The sequence below is a fragment of the Cygnus atratus genome, chromosome 28 (assembly GCF_013377495.2).
Source record: "Cygnus atratus isolate AKBS03 ecotype Queensland, Australia chromosome 28, CAtr_DNAZoo_HiC_assembly, whole genome shotgun sequence".
In the NCBI taxonomy this organism is placed as follows: Eukaryota; Metazoa; Chordata; class Aves; order Anseriformes; family Anatidae; genus Cygnus; species Cygnus atratus.
In genome coordinates, this window is record NC_066389.1 from 72,539 (window position 1) to 93,881 (window position 21,343).

Here is a 21,343-nt window from a genome sequence, read left to right on the forward strand (position 1 = left end):
AATGGCAGTGGGCGGCTCACAATGCACCGGTTCCACGGGAGAACCCGCCCATCGCTGGGACGAGCACCGAGCCACGGAGCTGGAGAGCATGGCTGGCACGGAGGCACACTGGAGGCAGAAGCCACCCAACACAAGTGAGGGCCTCTCCTGCCTGGCTCCTGGCCCCACGGGACGCGGGTGAGGGCAGGGCTGATGCTTCCCTCCCCACCCAGCCCTGAAGCGAGCAGTGGTCATGCTGCTGCCCACCTCGTGCAGCCAGTTCCTCTGGAGCCGGCCAGACCAGCACCGCGGCACCAAGTTCTTCCTTGGCGCCAGCATCGGGAGCCTCCTCGGCCTTGGTGAGCATGTCCCGGCGCAGGGCACAGAGGGGCTCTTGGCACCGGGGACTCAGGGCACTGTGCGGGTGTTTCAGGGCTCTGCCAGCTCCTCATTGTCCCCATGAACCTCACGGAGACACGCAAGGTGCAGCTGACATGCGGGCTGGCAGGTGAGGATGGAGGTGGGGGGAGGCACGGGACTACGGGAGCCGTTGATCCCCTGTGGGGCCGTGGGGACAGCTCTCTGCTCCCCGCAGGGGTGACTGTGCTGGGCTGGGCCACGTCCCCGCACGTCCGCTGCGCCAGCCTGCTGGTGGCCCCCAAGTTCCTGGGCAAGGAGGGACGGGTCTTCGTCCTCTCCTTCGTCCTTGCTGCTATCTACAATGGTAGGGACCCCCCAACCCCTGCCCTCGCGGGGTCCTCGGGTTTGGGGGTGGGTTGTGTCTGAGCCAGCCCTGCCTGCGCCAGGGCCCGTGGCCAACGTGTGGCACAACCTGGATGAGGTGATCCGCGCGGTGGGCTGCGTGACGGAGCTGCAGGTCAACCACAGCCGCCACCTCTGGCGGGTGTCCACGGTCCCGCTGCGCATGGTGATGGAGGACATGGTGGTGAGGCTGCGGGGTGGGGGGCGGCGGGAGGGGGCCGGGGGGTGCGGGTCCGAGCCGCTCCCCCCCTCTTGCAGCGGAGTGGGCAGAGGCTGAACACCGAGACGCAGAACATCTCGCGCGCCTTCGTGGGGCTCAACGAGGAGGTGGCCAGCAAGGAGGGGTACGACCTGAAGCAGGGCGAGCGCATGGACTCCCAGGCCACGCTCAGCACCCAGAAGCTGTACGAAATGAAAACCAAACTGCGCTGCACGTGTGAGTGGGGCACAGTGGAGCCCGGTGCTCATCCCCACAAGCCCTGGATGGTTCACAGCTGCAAGCGAGCAAGGGTTGGGGCGCAGGGGAGCTGTGCTCTGAGCTGAGCCCCCCACATCTGCCCCCCCAGATGTGGTGGACCAGGCCATGCAGCGGTGCCGGGACTGGTTCAACACGAAGCACAAGGCTTGCATGGCGCTAATCGTCGTGCCCCTCATCAGCCACCTTCTCTGCTTGCCCATGAAGTTCAAGTTCCTTTGCCACATCGTCAAGGGTGGGTGATGTGGGGGCCCAGCCCCGGCCTCCCACGGGGGAGCTGCTCCGGGAGCTCAGCCCCCTTCGCCAGACCCCTTGGACATGAGCCCCAGCCCGTGCCAGGGAGGTGCCTGGGGGATCCTCCGCTGATGCCAGCGCTGTCCCCTCCGTGCCCCCCAGTCATGCACAGCTGGTGCTGGGACAGGATCCCCGTTGAGGGCAACTTTGGGCAGATGTACAACATGCTGAACAACTCTGTCAACAACCTCAGCCAGCACTTCAGCGCCAAAGTGGTCTTCCAGGTGGGCGCCCACCCCATCCACCCGGTGCTGGGGCCGGGGCAGGATCGTGCCTGGCCCCACACACCCCTCCCCCCCCCCCCCGCTGCAGGAGGAGCACCACGAGATGCTGGTGGGCATCAACGTGTCCGGGGAGCAGATCGTGGAGGAGGTGACCTCACAGATCCGGCAGCACAGCGCCCACCTGGGCCAGGCCATCTCCTTCTTCCGCCTGCTGCTCTCCTTCACCTTCCTCCTCGTCTTCATCTCGTGAGCCGTGGGCTGGGCTGGCTGAGCCCTGGGGCTGGGGGGCTGGGAGGGCTCCGGCCGTGCTAGCCGCAGGGCGCGGAGGGATGGGAACCTCCTTTAAGGACAGGTACGGTGGGTTGTGAACACAAAGAAGGTGCTGGGGGGGGTTCAGCTGTCCCCTGCCTCCTTAGGGACCCCCTCTCTTCCCAGGGCATTCTCCTACACCAAGAAGTACTGCCAGGACATCTGCTTTGACAACCTCTACATCACCACCTATTTCCGCCAGATTGACGCCCGCCGCAAAAAGCAGGTGAGGGGGAAGATGGGGCAGGAAGTCCCCCCCACCCAGGGGTCCCTGCCACCCCTGGTCCTCCCACGCCCCCCCAGGGCTGTACCGAGCCCCCCTGCTCTTCCCTCTCCCAGAACAAGCGGACGCTGCTGCCGCTGCGGCGGGCAGAGATCCCTGCCGTGATCTTTCCGTGCCGCCTGGCCATGCAGCCCCGCGAGCTGCAGAGCGTGGTGAGGGGCTGGGGGGGGGGGCTGGGGGAGTGGGGTTGGGGGACTGGGGGCAGGTTGTGGAGGACCCCGCTCCCCACAGGTGCTGGAGCTGCTGGAGTGCATCCCGCCCCTGCTCCTGCTGCTCCTCGCCTGGGGCCTGGACCACACGCTCTACACCATGCTGAGCATCATCCACCAGCACTCCTTCGTGCAGTACTCCTTCCGCAGTGAGGCCCGGCCCTGCAGCGCCTGGGGGGCAGCTCCCAGCCCCACAGCCCCATGGCAAAACCTGCACCCCCCCCCCCCCCGCCTGCCTCCCCAGCCCCCAGCCCTGCCGTGCAGCCCCCACATGCCCCCGTTCCCCTGCAGGCAGCCACCACTTGTCCGTGCACGTGACGGGCACGTCCCTGATGGCTCGGCTCCTGCGGAGCACCATCGGGTCCCTGAACTCCTCCTCCGACACGGAGCTGGAGACGTCCAACTTCGGTGAGGGCCCCCTGGGGATTTGTCCCTGGAGATGGGGTGGGGATGGGAGCCCCCCTAGGCTCCCTGGCCTGGCTGCTCCTGCCCACGAGAGCTGCTCAGCGCCACCGCCTCGTCCCCAGCCTGCCTGCCGCAGCCCCGGGGCATGACGCGGCAGCAGTACGTGGACAGCTGCCTGCCCCTGGCCGTGCTGGTGCTGCTCTGCCTGCTCCAGGTCTACATGTACCGCCTGCGCCGCGCCATCGCCGCCTTCTACTTCCCCAAGGTGAGCGGTGGCACCCGACTCCAGAACCCCGGACCCCGCTCATCCCCAGGGACTACATTTTTTTTGGGGGTGCTCACAAACTGTGCCCGGCGCAGCGGGAGAAGAGCCGCGTGCTCTACCTCTACAACAAGCTGCTCCGGCAGCGGCAGTGCTTCGTCCGCCTGCAGAGGAAGCGCATCGCCCGGCGGGCACGCCGCTACCCAGCCCTGGTGAGCGGGGACGGGGACGCGGGGCTGGCACCGCACCAGGGAGCCTGGCCCCCCCTGCCTATGCCAGGATGGGCAGCCCAGGGTGTCCCCCGCTCCCCAGGTCCATCCTATTTGCCCCATGGGGTGGCCAGTCCTCCCCACAGGGCAGCTGGAGCCCCACGCGTCCCCCTCCCTGCTGCAGGGGACGTCCCTGCTGGAGTGGTGCTGTCGGCGCTGGCCGCGACTGCACCGCTGGGTGCGCCGGCCGTGCACGGTGTGCGGGGAGCCCGAGTCCTCCCGGGACCACCAGGCCTGTCCCTTGCCTGCCTGCGGCGCCTCGTACTGCAGGCCCTGCTGGAGGGACGTGGGCCGTGTGTGCCCCGCCTGCACCCCCGGCGACCACGGCCTCTCCGAGGACAGCAGCGAGGAGCAGGAGGGGTACGCGGCCTGAGGGAGCCCGGCACCCTGCAATAAATGCTGTGTGTTACCCCCACCCCGAGGCGAGTGGTGAGATGGGGGTCTGTGGGGTGACGTGCTCTGAGGGTGGGGGGCCGTGGTGCAGGGGGTGGTGAAAGTCGGGGTCTCCGTTGCGCAGGGTGACAAAGGTGGGGGGCTCTGGTGTATGGGATGGTGCGGTCAGGAGTCCACAGTGCATGGGGTGGTAAAGGGTGGGGGTCTCCGGTGTATGGGGTGATGAAGCTGAGGGTCTCCACTGTACAGGGTGATGAAGGTGGGGGTCTCCAGTGTATGGGGTATTGAAGTTGAGGGTCTCCAGGGTATGGGGTGATGAAGGCAGGGGGCTCCGGTGCATGGGATGGTGAAAGTGGGGGTCCACAGTGTGTGAGGTGATGAAGGTGGGGGTCTCCAGTGTATGGGGTGATGAAACTGAGGGACTCCAGTGTACAGGGTGATGAAGGTGGGGGCTTCAGCTGTATGGGCTGATGAAGGTGGGGGTCTCCAGTGTACGGGGTGATGAAGGTGGGGGCCTCAGCTGTACGGGCTGATGAAGGTGAGGGTCTCCAGCGCACAGGATGGTGAAGCTGGGGGTCCCAGCCCACGGGATGCTGCAGGCGGGGACCCTGCTGTGCACCAGCACCGAAAGCTGGGGGCTCTCCGGAACACCGGGCAGCGACACCAGGCTCCCCGGCGCGCCCGCTGCCGCCGCTGCGCGGAGCCCCGGAGCCGCGAGCCGAGGCGGAGCCGCCGCCGGCCCCCAGGCACCGGCCGGGGCTGGGCGTCGCCGGCGGAGCGGCGGCGGCGGGCGGAGCCGGGCGGCGGCGGGCAGGAAGTTCCTCCTCCCGGGCCGGGCCGGGCCGGGCCGCTGCCGGCGGAGGCGGTGGCGGTGCAATGCGCACCGGGAGCACCGGCGGGGGCGGCCGCGCCGGCTCAGCTCGGGAGCCGCCAGCCCGGGGCCGCGGCAGCCCGCACCGGCTCCGGGACGGGCCCCGGTGCCGGGAGGGCGATGGCACGGGCGCTGCTCCTCGTCCTGGGGCTGCTGCTGCTCGCCGCCGCTCCCGGGGCGCGCGGGCGAGGCGCAGGTGAGCGGGGACCGGGAACCGGGGACCGGGACCGGGCGCGGCGGGGTCCGGAGGCGGGCACCGGGCTCTCTGCCTCCTCCTCCTCCTCATCGTCATCTTCCTCCTCCTCCTCCTCCTCCTCCTCCCCCCGGTACCCGGGAGCTGCCATACGCGGGGGGCTCGGCGTTGTCCGGGCCGGGGCGGGGGGGGGGCTCGTCCCGGTTGGGACCGGCTGCCGCGTCACCTCCTCGGCCGTGTGTCTGTCTGTCTCCTCGTCCGTCTGTCCCGCCGTCCGTCTGTCCCACCCCCGCCAGCCCTCCCGGGGGGGCTCCCCGAGGTCTCCGCTCGGTGCCAGTGGGCGCTCGGCATCGCTCGGGGACCGCCAGCCCCCGGGGACAAGGGGGGCCGTGGCGAAAGGGAAAGGCTCCCGTGGGACCGGGACACGGGGGTGGCTGTCACAATCTCGGGGGATTTTGGGGACAACGCCACGGCCCAGGCGTGGAGGGGTCCAGCCCTCGCCCGGGGTGTCGGGGCGGTGGGGATGGGGGCGTGCAGGTGTCCCGCCGTGGCCCCAGCTGCTCCGGCCCCGGGCCGTGCCCGGAGCCCTCTCGGAGGGTGGGGAAGCGTCGTGGGGAGCTGCAGGGGCGAGGGACACTGAGTCAGCTGGGGCCAGGCCTCCCCGGTCCCCGAGCGGGTTGTACGGGGCGGCTCGGTGCCGGCGGCTGACGTAAGAGCTGGCAGGAGACCCCAGGAAACCCATCCCGCCTGGCCCGGGGCGTGCTGCGACGCGGGGCCGCAAGCTCCCTCGTGCCCCCATGTGCCACGTCCCGGCTGCAGGTGCCACGTCCCGGCACCTCCAAGGCTTTGTGCCCTGGTCCCTTGGGACCAGTGATGTTCGGGGGCTTCACCCAGTGGCAAGCCTGGAGCTGCTGGGGTGAGCCTGGGGACCCTGGCTCCTGTTCCCTACCCCAAATCTCCCGCCCGTGCCGTGGGGGGACGGACGGACTGTGCTGGGTGACCGAGCTGTGACAGTGGCTCTGGGCCCTGCGCAGGTGACAGCTGGCAGCAGCGCCGTGCAGGGCTGGGACACTACTGGCACGTGACGCCGCAGGTCCTGCGGGGTGACCGGCCGCTCCGCTTGGAGGAGGCGATGCAGGTGAGCCCCCGCCACGTCCCTGGGGTGCCCGTGCCACATGGGTGTTTGCCTGGCTCGTGACAGTGGGACTGCGGTGGGGTGGGCGCTGCCCGTGGCCTCGCCACATCCCCTTGCACCCTTCCTGGTGCAGGAAACCCAGCATCCGAGTGCCCCTGACCCCAGATCCCCCAAGGGACCGAGCACCTGGAGCCTCTGGGCGCAGCTGCTCAGCCCCGAGGTCAGTGGGGAAGGGTCCGGTGGGGTGGGGGGTCAGCAAATCCCCTCCCCTCTCCTCTCCTCTCCCGGTGCTGGGAGGGACCCTACCGGGTCCTGGCACCCACTGTGCGCCCAGCACCCCTCCTGGCCGGGGCGGAAGGGCCCAGCCCGCCCCGTGGCCGTTGGGAGTCTCTCCAGCGTTTCCGCCGCCACACCAGGCAGGAAGCGAGGGGAGCGGCCGGGGGGGGCTGGGGGTGGTGGCGGCAGCTCCGTCCGACACCCCCGTCCCCGCACAATGAGCTGCCGAGGGAGGGACGCTTCCTGCGCGGTGTAAGGGTGGGGGCCAGGGAGCACGGGGGGATCCCTTCCGCCCCTCCCTGGTGGGCACACGCCAGGCTCAGGCGGGTCCCCGGCCCTGCTGGCACCCAGCTGGGGGCCGAGGTGTTTCAGAGGGCACGTAGGAATGGGGTGGGATGGATGGGGATGGGTCCTTGGGGTTGGGGTCCCGCTGTGACTGCTGCCTGTCGCAGGGGGGGTTCCCCAGCCAGCTGCAGGTGGTGCTGGAGCTGGAGGGAACGCAGCTGGTGCTGGAGCTGGAGCAAAACTGGTGAGGTGGGGGCTGGCTGGGGCAGGGCAGGGGTGGGAGGAGTGGGGTGGAGGTCCCGTGGGCCCTGTCTCCATCTGTGGTTCGTGTGGGGTGGGGGTCCTGTATCCACTGAGGAGGGTGCAGGGTGAGGGATCCAAGGGCTCTGTCCCCATCCGTGACGCATGTGGGTGAGGGTCCCGTCTACTTCCACGGTGTGTGCAGGGTGGGGGTCCCGTGAGCCCCGTCCCCATCTGTGATCCACATGGGATGGGGGGCTGGGGTTGTTGTCTTCGTCCACGGACTCAGAGCAGGGTGGGGGGGAGATCCTGGGGGCCCTGTTTCTGTTGGTGGCATGCTGGGAACAAGGCGAGCTGGGGGACCCTGACTTGGGGCTGACACGCTTCTCTGGCAGGGATCTGGTGCTGGGCACCGGGGCGCTGCTCTACTACCTGCCCAACGGCACGCGGGTGGTGCAGGAGGCCAGCAGGCAGGTAGGACCTGAGTGCCCTGTGTCCCTGAGCCCTCCCCGTCCCCAGAGGGCCCCCAGCACGGGGCCAGCTCTTAACCCCCACTCTGCTGCAGGAGCACTGCTGCTACCGGGGGAACGTGCGGGGTTTCCCCAGCTCCTGGGCCAGCCTCTGTGCCTGCTCCGGACTCAGGTGAGCCCCCAACCCCGGTGGTCCCCGAGTCTGGGTCGTGATGTGCCGCTGACACCTTGTCCCCTCTTTGCAGTGGCCATTTCCGAGTGGCCGAGAACAGGAGCTACGGGCTGGAGCCAGATGCCAGCGGCCCCCCGGGGAGCCATATCGTGTACCGGCTGCGGGAGGTCCGGCTGGCACCGCGGGCCTGTGGGCAGGGCCCCCCGGAGCCTCCCCGGGTGGAGGTGGAGACGGAGCCACCCCGGCTGCAAAGGGTAAGGTGGCTCTGGGGTCCTCCCCCACCAGAGCAGGGTCCCCTCGCTGGTGCCCTAACCCATTTTTGTCCCCCAGGGCAAGCGGTCGACGGTGGAGCAGCGGTTCGTGGAGCTGGTGATGGTGCTGGACCACACTGCGGTGAGTGCAGGATGGGTAGGCACCCTGTGCCGGGGGCTGCCCCCTCCCCTGCTGATGCCCTTCCCTGCGCCCGCAGTTCCAGAACTACCCTGACCTGAAACGTGCCCGCACCCGGACCCTGGAAATCGCCAACCAGGTGGACACGGTGAGTCGATCAGGGGACCCTGCCACGCCGTCCGTCTGTCCTTGTGTCATCCCCTTGCTGCCGCGGGGGTCCCTGACCCCCCTGCGCCCACCCCAGTTCTTCCAGCCGCTGGGCGTGCGGGTGGCCTTGGTGGCGGTGGAGGTCTGGAGCGAGGGCGACAGGTTCGAGGTGGGGCGCAGTGCCCGGGCCACGCTAGAGCGGTTCCTGCGGTGGCGCCAGGAGGAGCTGCTGCCCCGGCTGCCCCACGACAACGCGCAGCTCCTCACGTGAGTGATGGGGACGGGGACAAGGGGATGGGGACAGGAGCAGGGCACGCAGGCGGTGTCAGACCTGCTGAGGCTCCTGCTCTCTCCCCAGGGGCTCCAGCTTTGACGACGTCGCGGTGGGGATGTCGGTCCAAGCCTCCATGTGCTCGCCCACGCGCTCCGGGGGGGTCAGCATGGTCAGTACTCCCGTGTCCCTCTGTCCCCCTGCTGCCCCCCCGCCCTGAGCCCCTCCTGTCCCACAGGACTACTCGGTCAGCGTCCTTGTCATCGCCTCCACTGTGGCCCATCAGCTGGGGCACAGCCTGGGCATGGGCCACGACGGCGTCGGGCGCTTTTGTGAGTGCAGCAACCTCTACCACGACCATGGCTGCATCATGGACTTGCCCACGGGGTGAGGGCCCCAAGGGGGACTCCGGGGAGGGGGGTGGGAGGGTGGCCGGTGACCCCCTGCCCTCCTCACTGTCCCCTCTGCGTCCCTGCAGGCTCACACCCGGCTTGAGCTTCAGCAACTGCAGCCAGCGGGACCTGGAGCGCAGCCTGGAGCAGGGGCTGGGCTGGTGCCTTTTCAATGTGCCCGAGCCCCAGCGGCTGGCCGAGAGCCCCCGCTGCGGGAACCGCTTCTTGGAGCCGGGCGAGGGCTGCGACTGCGGCCTCAGCCTGGTACGGGGGTGCGGGGGGCACCGGCTGAGCCCCAGCTGCCCTTGCCCTGGCTTAAATCTGTACCCAGGAGCTGTGCGTCCCGGCCCCGCTGTGAGGCTGGGGTGGCAGCGGGGGGGTCCCACCGTGTGCTCACCGCAGTCCCTGTGCCCGCAGGAGTGCACCGACCCCTGCTGCAACAGCAGCACCTGCCAGCTGGTGCCCGGAGCGCAGTGTGCCACGGGGGACACCTGCTGCCACGACTGCCAGGTGCCAGGGGAGGGGTCCGGGACCACCACCCACCTCCCAGCCCCTCCGCAGGGCTGGTTTTCTTGGGGTGCCACCCCCAGGGGCGCAGTGGAATCCCCGCCCGTCTGACTTTGCCCCTGTGCAGCTGCGCCGCGCGGGACATCTGTGCCGGGAACCTCTGGGGGAGTGCGACCTGCCCGAGTTCTGCGACGGGGTCTCGCCGCACTGCCCACCCAACGCCTTCCTGCAGGACGGGCAGCCCTGCGCTGGGGGGCGGGCGCGCTGCTACGGCGGCGCCTGTGCCACCTACGAGGGGCAGTGCCAGCAGCTCCTGGGGCCAGGTACGGCGGGGATGGCGTGGGGACGGCGGCCTGGTGTGGGGGCTTGGGCTCACTTCTTCCTGCCGCAGGTGCCAGCCCTGTCTCCAGCTCCTGCATGGCCTCTCTGAATGCGAAAGCGGACGAACGTGGGCACTGCGGGCAGCTCCCCAACGGCTCCTACGTCGCCTGTGCCCAGCAGTGAGTGCTGTCCCCATTTTCACTGTCCCCATCCTTGCTGTCTGTGCCCCTGACCCTCGATCCCCACAGGGATGCCGGCTGCGGGAGGCTGCAGTGCCGGCGTGGCGGTGCCCGTGGGGGCCGAGCGGAGGGCTCCTGCCGGGGGACCGTGCTGCCCGGGGTCGAGGACGTGAGCGATGCAGCCATGGTGCTGCCCGGCACAGCCTGCGGCCCCGCGAAGGTGAGCGTGAGGGCTGCGGGGGGGTGCCAGGGGTGTTCTCCGTGCCCACGGGTCCTGACGCCGCGTCCCACCGCAGGTGTGCCTCCAGCACCAGTGCCAGGACGTCTCGGTGCTGGGCGACCAGCAGTGCCGGAGCAAGTGCCACGGGCACGGGGTGAGCTGTGGGCCTGGAGGGGACGCGGGGGCTGCCAGCAGCTGGGGACTGAGGCTCGGTGTCACCCACCCAGGTGTGCAACAACCACGGCCACTGCCACTGTGAGCCGGGCTGGGCGCCCCCCACCTGCGAGAGCCCCGGAGCGGGGGGCAGCCAGGACAGCGGCCCCGCCGCCACGCTGGAGCGAGGTGAGGGCACGAGCTCGGGGAGGGAGCAGCAGGGAGGAGAATGGGGCTTTGTGCGGCCCGAGGCGGCGCGGGGCACAGCCGGGCACTGACGCGTGGCTCTCGGCAGGGGGGAGCGCCCTGCCCACCGCCCTGCTGCTGAGCGCGCTGCTGGGGCTGGCGCTGGTGTTGGGGCTGTGCTGCGTGCGCCGCGCTGGGCTGCACAAGCACCTCTGCCAGCTGGGCAAGGGGACGTCGTGCCAGTACAGGTGAGCGCTGGCGGTAAGCACCGGGGGCGGCCGCCCAGCCGTGGCCGTGCACACACGCGCGTGTGGCTGCACGTCGTGGGGCTGCCTGCGTGCATGTGGGCACGTGTGTGCGGCCGTGGGGGGGAGCGGGGCACGTGGGCTTGCATGAGTGTGTCCGTGAGCAGGTAACCGAGCCATGTCTGTGCGCATCCCCCCCAGTGCAAGTAGCGGACCCCGTCGCACTTCGTCGTCCCGTGTCACTGCGGTTCCTCCCCCCCTGTCGCCACCCTGCCGCCACCCTGCCCTCCCCACCTCTCCACCGCGCTGCAGGCGAGCCCCAGCCCCCCCGGGCTGAGCCCCGACTCTTCTCCCCACAGCGCTGAGACCCGGGTCCGATTCCTGGGTCCAGAAGCCCCAGACGGCTGGAGCGGGTAACGTCACTGCCGGAGCCTGGGCCTGGGGGCTGTCCCTGAGCCGTCCTGCTTCGCAAGGCGTCCGGTGCTGCGATCTTCCCCTGGCAGTGCCCTTGGGGTGTGGGGACGGCCCCGGGCTCGGGGGCGCAGGGTGTCGCATCCTCCGGTGCCGAGGGGTTCGTTTCTCTTCGGCTTCTGCTTGGTGTTGGTGTCGCTTGGTTGCCGTGCGGGGTCCCCCCCAAGGGCCAGGAGCGAGCGGGGCCTGATCCTGCCTCTCCCCTGCAGGATCTCGCAGCTGGAGCCCCCCTTGGCCGGGCAGGGCCCCCCGCAGCGCCCCCGGCCCCCGCAGTGGCGCCAGGCCACGGAGCTGCAGGTCATGCACAGCAGCAAGGTGAGAGGTGGGGGGCTGCGGGGGGGGGGATTGGGGACGTCACCCTGGGGAGGGGGCTGCCGTTGCCGTGGTTATGGGCTGTGCCACCAGCCTGCAGTGCGGTTGCCTTGGGTACCGGGGTTTTGTACGGCTGTTGCTGAGGAGATGCCCGGCGGGGAGCAGCTCGGATCGTCCCCGCTGACCGCAGCCTCCTGGTGCTGCGTGCTTCGGCTCCGTGACACCCTGAGCCTGGCACAGCCCCGGACCGCTGTCCCGGTGTCCCTGTGCCCGGCACGCTGTCCCTGTGCCCATGGGGGCTGCAGGCGGGGACCCCATGCACGGTCCCGCAGCCTGGGGTCTGTGCCTGGCCGGGGGCTGCGGTGGCCACCGTGGAGCGGGGCTGAGCCCCGGATCCCCCTGCTTGATGGTGGGGTGGGGGGGTCTCTGCTTTGCTGGTTCGGGGGGGGGGGTCTCCGCATGCTGCACGGCTTGCACGAGCCCCGTGCACGGCTGCATGGCGCGCCTGCCCTCTGCCGCCTCTCTCTTTCTGCAGCCGGCTGTCCCGGCCCGGCCCGATCCGCCTGCGCGGCCTCTCCCGCCCGACCCTCTAACCAAGGCCTCCCAGGTAACGCCCTGGCCGGGGTGGGGGTCCCCGGGCCCCCCCTTCTCTCTGCCCTCCCGCCACTGCTGCATGCGTCTGTGCACGACCTCAGGGGCTCGGCCTCAGGGGCAGAGGCTGGGCTCAGCACCCAGGCGGGCTGCGCCCACCGCCCCCGGGGCCTGGCACCCCCACGTCCTGACACCCCCCCCACCCTCTACGCCCACCCAGCCCCTACCTCGGAGCCCTGCCCTGGGAGGCTCAGCCCTGCGCCCCCCCGCCACCCCGCTCCCCAGGCTGCGCTCACCGTCCCTGCTCTTTCTGCCCAGGCCCCCCCCTCGGACAGGCCGCCCCCCCCCACCCGCCCGCTGCCTGCGGACCCCGTGGCGCCAGGCACTCAGGTAACGGCAGCACGGCGGCACCCGGCAGGACAGCGGCCCCCTGCTCCCGCTGGGGCAGGGGAGGTGGTTGGGCCCCCCCAGCCTCCCGGGGGGGGTCGCTCCGTGCCAGAGCTTTGACGCCCCCGTTCCCCCGCAGCCCCCAGGTCCTGCCAAGCCCCCCCCGCCTCGCCGGCCACTGCCCTCGGACCCCCCGGGGCCTTCACTGACGCGCAGCGAGACCCCCCCCGGCCACCCCCACGTCACCGTCATCCCTTCCAGGTAAGGGGGGGGGGGGAGGGCAAGCTGAGGGGCTGCAGGCAGTTATGGGGGGACAGTAGGGCCTGTAGTAGTGATGGGGGTGGTAGGGACTGTAGCAGTGGGGGGGGGGGGCGGTAGGGACTGTAACAGTTGGGGGGGGCTGCAGGGACTATAGTGTGGGGGGCTGTAGGGACTATGGGGGGGAGCTGCAGGCTGTTATGGGGCAGGGTGTAGGGACTATAGTGGGGGGGCTGCAGGGCCTATAGTGTGTGTGGGGGCTGTAGGGGGAGCTGTAGGGACTCTGGGGGGGTCTGTAGAGGTGGCTGTGGGAGGGGCTGTAGGGATTATATTGGGGGGCGGTGGGGGGGCCTGCAGGGACTATAGTGTGTGTGTGGGGGCTGTAGGGACTATATGGGGGGGCTGTAGGGACTTTGCCGGGGTGCTGTTGGGGGCGGCTGTAGGGGCTATAGTGGGGGGGCTGCAAGGGCTATCTCTAATGGGGGGCCTGCAGGGACTTCGTGGGGGACGGGGAGCTCAGGGGCTGAAGGCGGTGAGGTGCAGCTGGAGGCCGCAGTGGGGCACAAGGGGTGCTCGGGGGTCCCTTGCCGCCGCCCCCCCCCCCCTCAGCGCCCCTCTCCCCTCCCCAGGCCGGCACCGCCGCCGCCGCCCGCGGGCGCCCCCCGGGAAGCCTGAGCGGGGCCGGGACCGCCGCTGGAGCCGCCGGGCCGGGCCGTGGGGGAGGGCCTCGCCCCCCCGGGGCCGCGCCGCCCGCTTGTCGCCGCCGGGCCAATAAAGGGGCCGTGAGCCTGCCTCCGTGCTGCCTCCGGGGCCGGGGCACCGGGAGGGGGACGGGGAACGGGGAACGGCACCGGGGGGCGCCGGGACTACAACTCCCGGCAGCACTCGCGGCGCTCGCCGGAACCGCCGCCGCTACCGGAAAGGGCTCCGGGGGCCGCCAGCGCCGCCTGGCGGGAGGGGCGGGGGGGACACCGGGGCGGCCTCACGGGGGGCGGCTGCAGCGCGGGGCGGGCCGTCGGTGTTCCTCTGGGTCCCCCCGCGCTTCTGGGGGGCCATGGGGGGGTTGAAGGGGCGGGGGGGGAGGCAGGCAGGGCACGGAGAGGGCCTCGGGGGTCTGCACTGGGGGAGGGGCGGGGGGGGCACCCCCAGAGACTCGGTCCTGAGGCCCGTGGTGCGGCTTTATGTCCCCGGGGGGAGCGGAGGGACCCCCTGAACCTCGAGGGGGTCACCCCGGCCCCCCCTCCCCGGGCTGTAGCCCCAAAACACAGCTGCACCCACCGAGGGAGGGGGCGTCCCGCTCTCCTGAGTCCCCCCCCCCCGCAGCGCCACATCAAGCTCTGGGTCCCCAGCACGAGGCGGACGTGGGGCTGGTGAGGCCCGAGGAGGCCGTGAGGCTGCTCGGGGGCTGCGGCACCTCTGCTGCGGGGCCAGGCTGGGAGCTGGGGGGGTCGGCCTGGGGAAGGCTCCAGGGAGGCCCCCCTGCAGCCTTTCCATACGCAAAGGGGGGTGTGAGGAACCAGGGGGGCTTTGAGCTCCCTGCCACCCCAACCCATCCCATGGGTCTGCGAGATGCCTTGGGCACGCAGACACAGGTGTGAGCAGGAGCTGACCCGCGTGTGCAAACCCACGTACGGGAGCTGGCCCAGGGATGCACACAGGCGCAGGAGCTGCAACATGCACAGACACACGTGTGTGGGAGCAGCCCGTGTGCAGACACACGTGTGTAAGAGCAGCCCATGTGCAGACGTGTGTATGAACAGCCCACGTGCAGGCACATGCATGTGCAGGAGCTGCCCTGGGTGCAGGACCAGCACTGGACCCCACTGGGCGAGCAGCACCGGGTGCTGGTGGCCCCTGGCTCCCACTGCACTTGGCTGCAGCCAGGGTGCCCCAGGCCACTGATACCGGTGCTGGGTGGGGACCGGTTCTGGGCTCTTCTGGTCAGCGCTGGTCTCGGTGCAGTCAGTACTGGGAGCACTGGGAGAGTCCATCAGGGCTGTGGGGGGCGTGGGGATGCCAGGTCGGTACCGGGGATGCCAGGTCGGTACCAGGGATGCCAGGGTTGGCAGTCCCAGTCCTGATTGGTACTGGGGATGCTGGGCCAGTGCCAGGTGGTACTGGGGATGCCGAGCCCGTGCTGGGGGTGGTGGTCCCAGTCCCGATCGGTACCGGGGATGCCAGGGGTGGCGGTCCCAGCCCCAGTCGGTACCGGGGATGCCAGGCCGGTGCCGGCTGCGGTGGTCCCAGTCCCGATCGGTACCGGGGATGGCAGGGGTGGCGGTCCCAGCCCCAGGCGGTACCGGGGATGCCAGGCCGGTGCCGGCTGCGGTGGTTCCAGTCCCGATCGGTACCGGGGATGCCAGGGGCGGTGGTCCTAGTCCTGATCGGTACCAGGGATGCCGGGCCAGTGCTGGGGGCAGCAGTCCCAGTCGGTACCGGGGATGCTGGGCCGGTGCCAGGCGGTACTGGGGATGCCGAGCCCGTGCTGGGGGTGGTGGTCCCAGTCCCGATCGGTACCGGGGATGCCAGGCCGGTGCCGGCTGCGGTGGTTCCAGTCCCGATCAGTACCGGGGATGCCGGGGGCGGCGGTCCCAGTCCCGATCGGTTCCGGGGATGCCGTGCCGGTGCCGGTCGGTTCCGGGGATGCCGTGCCGGTGGCGGGGTGCCGGTGCCGCCCCCCCCTCTCCAAAGGGTTAATGGCACTCGGGGAAGTTGCCGGGCGGCGGCGCAGCGCGGATTGGCCCGAAGTTGGCGGGGCGGGGCGGGCCTGGCCGGGCCGGGCCGGGCCGGGCCGGGCCGCCCCCGGCCCCCGCCCCCGGCCGCCGCCGCCGCCGCCGCCCCCCGCCCGCCGCCGGCGGAGCCATGCGCCCCGCGCCGCTGCTCGGGCTCCTGCTCTGGGCGCCGCTGCTCTGGGCACCGCCGCCGCCGGTGCGCGGCCTCCGACACGGCGTCCACTGGAACGGGAGCAACCCCAGGTAGCGCCGCCGCACCGGGGCGGCCCGGGCCGCCCGCCTTTGTGTGCGCCGGGCGGCGCGGCCGAGCCCGGGCGAGGCACCGGGAGCGGCACCGGGAGCGGCACCGGGAGCGGCACCGGCCCCGAGCCCGCGCAGCGCGGCCGGTGCTCGGCACCTGGGCACGGGGCGGCCCCGCCGCCGTGCGAAGCCGGGGCCGCGCCGACGGGAGGGTCGCGGTACCGGGGCGGCGGGACCCCAGGGCGAGGCGGAGCCGGCGGGCACCGAGCCACCGGGCATCCCCAGTGGGCGCCGAGCCCCGGCTGGCACCGAGCCGCTGAGTCCTTCGGGCGGCACCGAGCCACGGGGCACCTCGGGGTGCCACCGAGCCCCGGGCGCCACTGAGCCATCGGGCACCTCTGGTGGCACCAAGACCTAGGTGGCACCAAGCCATCGGGCACCTCCGGTGGCACCGGGCACTCCCGGGTGACAGCAAGCCTTTGGGCACCACCGGCTGACACCGAGCCCGGGGTGGTACCAAGCCAGTGGGCACCCCCAGGTGAGAGGGAGCTGGTGGGCACCCCTGGGTGGCACTGTGCCCCCGGTGGTGTTGGGCATCCTTTGCTGGCACCGAGCCCCCGGTGGCAGCAAGCCCTGGGTGTCCCCAACCTGCCAGCCACCCCTGGGCAGCACCAAGCCCCCCACCCTCGGTGGGGCATCCTCGGGTGGCGCCAAACTGGTCACCCGCTCTGGGCATCGTGCTGGTGGGCACCGAGCCCAGCATCGCCCCCCTGGCCGGGGGTGCCGCCCGCGTCTCTGCCATCATCCCTGGGCTGGGGTCCAGCCCCGCACTCGCCTCAAACCCATCCCTCCCTCCTGGCCTCCTCCATTTTAGGCATTTCCAGGCTCGGGGCTGCTCTGGGCGCTGGAGGAGGGGGGAGTGCAGGGGGCAGGGTCGGAGCGCTGTGCTGGGGGCCCTGGAGCCGTGCTCCCCCGTGGGGGGCTCGTGCCTGTGGAGCCAGGCTGAGGCAGGTGGGCACACACCCGAGCAGGGTTTGGGGCACCACCTCGGGTGTGGGGAGCCATGGATGCAGGAGGTGGGACCCAAAGCCCACAGGCGCCCGGTGATGGAGGAGGGGGGTTGCTCAGCACAGGGCTGGGGTGCTGAGCACCCATCTGCAGGGTCAGGGTGTGGGCCCTGGCCCCCGGGAGCCCTCAGCCCTGCCTGGGCTCGTCCCGGCCAGCGTAGCCCAGCGGGAGCAGCCTGGCTGATGCTCTGAGTCAGCTGGGAGCCCACGCCTGGTCCTGTCCTCGAAGAGCCCCCGGCTTGGGGGGGGCTCACAGAGGCCTGAGCCTCCCAGGCCCGACAGCGCTGCCGGCCCGGTGATTAATGCGCCGGTCTCTGCCACAGCTGCCAAAAATCTGCGCCTGGTGTAAACACTGCCCCGGCTGGGCATGGGGGCAGGAGAAGGGGGAGGCTGCTGGCCGGGGGGGCTCCCCGCTGGCCCTCCTGGGCCAGAAGTAGCCCCGGAGATGGGGCAGCACTGCTGGGTTGGCTGCAGCAAGCGGGCGATGGGAGCCCTGGGCTGTGCTGGTCCCCACATCCATCCCACCCTGTCAGGCTGGTAAAGGGTGCAGGGGAGCACCCAGTCCCAGGTGCTGGCTCCACGTCCCCATCCTTGTCCCCATCTCTGCGAGCAGCCAGGCTGCTGAGCCTCAGGAGTCCCCTGTCCCACCACAGCTCTGCCAGCACGGCCAGGGCTCTGCCTGCTGCCAGCTCGACACCCAGCCCAGTGCTTGCCCCGGCTGCAGCAGGATCCAGCCGACTGGGAGACGTGGGCGTGGGGGGGGGCTGCCACCCTACTGGGGTGGGGATGGGGGAGATGGACTCCTGCTGCACCTCCCGCCCCGGGCTGGCAGAACCGAGCATGTGCACACATGTGTGCATGTCTGCATGTGTGTGCACACGTGTGTGTCTGCAGAGGTGTCTGCTCCACCCTGGCCTGGCTGCACAAGCTGTTTGCACAGGCGTGAGCTCATGCCGCGTCGGTGCGTGCCTGCCTGCACAGGTACCTGGGCTGTGCCCCCTCCCCTGCCCGTCCCCGGGCTGGGTTTGCACAGCTGGGGCAGCCCCTCTTTGGGGCCAGAGCCCCCCCCCGCCAACCCCAGCAGCTGCCCCATTGCAAGGCCAGCAGCACTCGGGGCCACCCCCCATCGGGGTGTCACCGCCGATCAGCGCTGGGGGCCGTGAGGCTGCTGCCTGGGGCGAGGGGCTTTGTGCCCTGGCCCCTGGCCCTGGCCCGCGTGGCCGGGCTCCTGCAGGCCAGCCCCGGCCCCCCAGCTGCAACCGCTGAGCCCATTCAGCTCCATCGGGCTGCAGCTAATCGGAGCTGATGCCTGTTTGTTTGGAGAGGCCGGGTGCCCGGTAGCTGTTTCAACAAAAGCCTGGCCACCCGCTCTGCCGGGGCGAGGAGGGGGCTGAGCAGAGCAGCACGGGGTGGGGGGCGTCTCTCCCGGACCCCTGGTGCCCACTCCCCAGCTCCTCCCTGCCCGGCAGGTTCCTGCGGGACGACTACTCCATCCAGGTGTCCATCAATGACTACCTGGACATCTACTGCCCGCACTACGAGGGGGCTGTGCCCGCCGGCCGGGCAGAGACGTTCACGCTCTTCATGGTGGACCGGGAGGGCTACCGCGGCTGCTACGAGACCCCCGGGGCCTTCAAACGCTGGGAGTGCAACCAGCCCCAGGCGCCCTTCGGGCCCGTCCGCTTCTCAGAGAAGATCCAGCGCTTCACCCCCTTCTCGCTCGGCTTCGAGTTCCAGCCGGGGGAGACCTACTACTACATCTGTGAGTGCCCGTGCTGGGGGCCTGGGGCATCCCCGGGGCTCTGGGTGCACCCAGGTCGGGGTGCGTTGGGGCTGGCGTGGGCTGGGGGGTTGCATGCGGTTGTAGTGGGGTGCAGCAGGGGTCGGGGTGCAGCTGGGCTTGGGGTGCACTGGGGGTCTGGCTGCCCCCAGGGCTGGGGTGCCTGGGGGGTACCAGCTGTGCCTGGGGTCTGGGTGCAAATGGGGTTGTGGTGCATCGGAGGTGTGGGTGCACTGGGGATCTGGGTGCAATGGGTCAGGGTGCACTGGGTGCAATGGGTCAGGGTGCACTGGGGGTCTGGGTGCAATGGGTCGGGGTGCACTGGGGGTCTGGCTGCACCCGTGCAACCAGGATTGGGGCACATGGGAAGGTTGGGGTGTAGCAGTGGTCTGCATGGAACTGGGGTTGGAGCACGCGGAGGGGCAGGATGCAATCGGGGTTGAGGAGAACTGGGGGGGGGGGTTGTCTGAATGCACCCAGGGGTCTGGATGCGATCAGGATTGGGGCACACGGGAGGGTGCAGTGATTGCACCTGGGGCTGTGCATGCAACTGGGGTTGGGGGGGGCTCCAGCTGTACCTAGAGCTCTGGCTGCATGAGGGATCAGGGCACGGGGAGGTGGGGGAGGTCTGGGTGCCCCCCCGGGGGGGGGTGCACCATGACTTTGGATGCAGCCAGAGGTGCAGGAGGGGTGTGGGGGGCATCTGGGTGCCCCCGGGGGCGAGGCGCACGGAGAAACGGGGCTGTGTGGGAGGTGGGGGGGGGGGGTCTGGATGGGCGGGGGGGGGGGATTCACGCCCCGCATTCCGCCGGGAGGGGGCGCGCCAGGCCCGGCTCTGGCCCGGCCCGGCCCGGCCCGTCGGGGAGCCCCGGGGCTCCCGTCCAGGGCGCCGGTGCCGGTGCCGGTGCCCGCGGCAGCTGCTGTGTCCGCTCTGCCCAGCCCTGCCGAGCCCCGAGAGCGCCGGGCGCTGCCTGAAGCTGCGCGTCTCCGTCTGCTGCAGAGCCACCAGTGAGTCCGTGGGGGGGCTGCTGGGGGGCACTGGTTTGCACTGGGGCTCGGGGAGGCGCGCGCTGGTGCCGGGGGGACGCCGGCTCTCTGACGTCTTCTGGGTTTGTTGCAGCGCCGGAGCCGGTGACAGAGGTTCCCAACTCCCAGCCCCGCGGGCGAGGAGCCCCCGAGGGTGAGTACGAGGTGGGGTTGGGGTGGGGGGCCCCCCCGGGCCGCCTCGCGCTGACCTCTGCTCCTGCCCTTGCAGACACAGGGACACCCCGGGACACCGCGGCCCCGGCCCTGCAGCAGCGCCATGCCCAGTGCCTGGCTCTTACGCTCCTCGCCCTGCTCTGGATCTGACCCCGCGGCGCTGCCCGCGGCGGGGACACGGGCTCCTCCGCCACGCTGGCCGCTTGCAAACGTTTTTCTCCTGCCACTGTCCCACCGAGCCCGTGGGGCAGCCCTGGGCCACAACTCTCCTGCCAACCCCCTGCCGAGCTGAGCTGGGGGCCAGGGGCTCCCGGCTGGAAGGTGAGGGGATCCCGGGGGGCTCCCTGGGCCAGGCAGCTCTGCAGCCCCTGGAGCTGTGCCCCTCGGCCGTGCCGCAGCGTCTCCTGATGGCGCTTTCTCCTTCCTAGGGGCCTTGCTTCCCTGCCAGCATCCCTGCACGCCGGCCCCGACAGCCACCCTGCCCCGGCGCTGTGGGCTCCCTGCAGCTCCTTGGACACCTGCTCTGCCCCAGGGCCGTCTCCTCATCTTGTGCCTTCCCCCATGGACCCCCTGCTGCGGGGGGCCGGGGACCCCCAAGCCCTGGAGCAGGGCGACAGCTCCTCTGGGCGCTGGATGGAGGCAGGCGCCCGGCCCCTCCGCTCGCCTTGTCCTCCAGCGAGGACACCGATCTGTCTTCTGCGAAGACGCCCTCCTCCTCCGTGCGGTTCCAGTCCGTACAGTTTGGTTTTAACCCCTGGTAGTGACTGAGCCAAGTAATACAGTATTTGCAAGACCACCGTGCCCTCGGGCTCTGCGCCCCTGTCCCAAGCGCGGTCCCTGTCCCCGCGGGATGCTGGGGTGTCCGTCTCGCAGCCTTTGCCGCAACCTTTCAGGCTGGGGGGGGGTTAATTGCAGCGATTGATATTGAGACGTCAGCTCATGTGACAGGGAGAGCTTTAATTACGGATCAGTCGCCTGCAATTAGTGCCTGGTGGCAGGGCCTGGCGCCGGCACCTGCAGAGGGGCAGGGGCGAGGGGGTGGCAGAGCGGGGGTCGCTCTCCCACAGCCCCAGGCCGAGCGCCCTGGTCCTGATCCCTGCCCGTAGCTGGGCTCTGACGCTGCTCCTTGCCCTGTCCGTACCCACCCTGTGCCGCCCGGCCCTGCAGCAGCACCTGCGGCGCCCAGGCAGGAGCAGCGCTTGCGTATGCCCTGCAAAAAGCCCATGAAATGGATTTATCCCCGGGAGCCGGCGCCCTCCTCGCAGCACAGCTCTACCCGGCATTAAGAGGGTCCCCTCCCCTCACCCTGCGCTTAAATGAGGCAATTAGGCTCCGCCGTGCGAGGCGGGGGGCTGCGTGCGGCTGCAGAGCCCTGCAGCAGCCCCTTCACACAGCCAGACCCGTGGAGCCCTCCCCGCCCGGCTCTGGGGGTGCCACCCTTCTCCACCGGAGCACCCATGGGTGATTTCGTGGTGCAGCGGGGCCCAGCACCAGACCAGCAGCATCCTGCTTTGTCTGCTGGGCAAGCGGCGCTCGGGGAGGCATGGGGATGCAGCTCCTGTCCCCCTGCCCCATGGGTGCAGCCCCCGATGTGGGGCTGAACCCCAGCCTCGGGGGGGGGGGGATGCTTGGGGGCAGCCGGGCCCCGCCACCCCCATTCCCGGCGCAGGCGTTGCGGCCGCCTGCCGCAGTGGTGCCGGGCACGTCAGACAGGTTTTATGGCTTCTCGAGAGAAACTGCTGGGCGAGAGGCTGAGCGAAAGCGGCGGCCGCCGCCGCGCCCCTCCCT

At 71.0% G+C, this 21,343-nt stretch overlaps 3 protein-coding genes across 6 annotated transcripts; all 3 read left to right on the forward strand.

The window, feature by feature from the left end:
* The first annotated feature begins 1 nt into the window (after window position 1).
* On the forward strand, window positions 2-3,867 carry DCST1 (DC-STAMP domain containing 1). The gene is made up of 14 exons (XM_050715819.1): window positions 2-134; window positions 413-487; window positions 575-703; window positions 786-925; window positions 1,000-1,177; window positions 1,308-1,451; window positions 1,613-1,734; window positions 1,823-1,980; window positions 2,170-2,269; window positions 2,383-2,478; window positions 2,558-2,684; window positions 2,827-2,943; window positions 3,063-3,205; window positions 3,301-3,867. The coding sequence occupies exons 1-14, from the start codon at window positions 2-4 to the stop codon at window positions 3,865-3,867; spliced, it is 2,229 nt and encodes a 742-aa protein (XP_050571776.1).
* Window positions 3,868-4,621: 754 nt separating this feature from the next.
* ADAM15 (ADAM metallopeptidase domain 15) lies at window positions 4,622-13,328 on the forward strand. 4 transcript variants are annotated; one of them, XM_050715853.1, is made up of 24 exons: window positions 4,753-4,931; window positions 5,963-6,066; window positions 6,197-6,283; window positions 6,792-6,868; window positions 7,260-7,338; window positions 7,430-7,506; window positions 7,580-7,760; window positions 7,837-7,899; window positions 7,976-8,044; window positions 8,141-8,310; window positions 8,402-8,486; window positions 8,553-8,701; window positions 8,793-8,970; window positions 9,124-9,216; window positions 9,341-9,536; window positions 9,605-9,713; window positions 9,783-9,933; window positions 10,010-10,087; window positions 10,161-10,275; window positions 10,382-10,520; window positions 10,877-10,930; window positions 11,198-11,303; window positions 12,418-12,539; window positions 13,166-13,229. In XM_050715853.1, the coding sequence occupies exons 1-24, from the start codon at window positions 4,856-4,858 to the stop codon at window positions 13,209-13,211; spliced, it is 2,604 nt and encodes an 867-aa protein (XP_050571810.1). In that variant the 5' UTR covers window positions 4,753-4,855; the 3' UTR covers window positions 13,212-13,229. The 4 variants fall into 4 exon arrangements, 3 of the variants coding, with proteins under 3 accessions (XP_035423390.1, XP_050571810.1, XP_050571811.1); XM_035567497.2 differs by lacking the exon at window positions 6,197-6,283 and having other exon boundaries at window positions 4,622-4,931; window positions 13,166-13,328; XR_007709183.1 differs by lacking the exon at window positions 10,382-10,520 and having other exon boundaries at window positions 4,754-4,931; window positions 13,166-13,202.
* Window positions 13,329-15,375: 2,047 nt separating this feature from the next.
* EFNA4 (ephrin A4) lies at window positions 15,376-20,348 on the forward strand. The gene is made up of 6 exons (XM_035567504.2): window positions 15,376-15,511; window positions 18,045-18,337; window positions 19,295-19,363; window positions 19,476-19,535; window positions 19,611-19,876; window positions 19,984-20,348. Exons 1-5 carry the CDS (start codon window positions 15,399-15,401, stop codon window positions 19,703-19,705), a joined length of 630 nt encoding a protein of 209 aa, XP_035423397.1. The 5' UTR covers window positions 15,376-15,398; the 3' UTR covers window positions 19,706-19,876; window positions 19,984-20,348.
* Window positions 20,349-21,343: the final 995 nt, after the last annotated feature.

Excerpts from the sequence above, each read along its gene's own strand:
- EFNA4 (XM_035567504.2), top strand. The coding sequence starts at position 15,399 with ATGCGCCCCGCGCCGCTGCTCGGGCTCCTGCTCTGGGCGCCGCTGCTC. Across the intron at positions 18,338-19,294 it reads GGAGACCTACTACTACATCT|CCCTGCCGAGCCCCGAGAGC; the intron begins GTGAGTGCCCGT and ends CGCTCTGCCCAG. Across the intron at positions 19,536-19,610 it reads CGGGCGAGGAGCCCCCGAGG|ACACAGGGACACCCCGGGAC; the intron begins GTGAGTACGAGG and ends CTGCCCTTGCAG.
- ADAM15 (XM_050715853.1), top strand. The coding sequence starts at position 4,856 with ATGGCACGGGCGCTGCTCCTCGTCCTGGGGCTGCTGCTGCTCGCCGCC. Across the intron at positions 6,869-7,259 it reads CTGGAGCTGGAGCAAAACTG|GGATCTGGTGCTGGGCACCG; the intron begins GTGAGGTGGGGG and ends CTTCTCTGGCAG. Across the intron at positions 8,487-8,552 it reads GCTCCGGGGGGGTCAGCATG|GACTACTCGGTCAGCGTCCT; the intron begins GTCAGTACTCCC and ends CCTGTCCCACAG.
- DCST1 (XM_050715819.1), top strand. The coding sequence starts at position 2 with ATGGCAGTGGGCGGCTCACAATGCACCGGTTCCACGGGAGAACCCGCC. Across the intron at positions 135-412 it reads GCAGAAGCCACCCAACACAA|GGCTCTGCCAGCTCCTCATT; the intron begins GTGAGGGCCTCT and ends CGGGTGTTTCAG. Across the intron at positions 2,479-2,557 it reads CCCGCGAGCTGCAGAGCGTG|GTGCTGGAGCTGCTGGAGTG; the intron begins GTGAGGGGCTGG and ends CGCTCCCCACAG.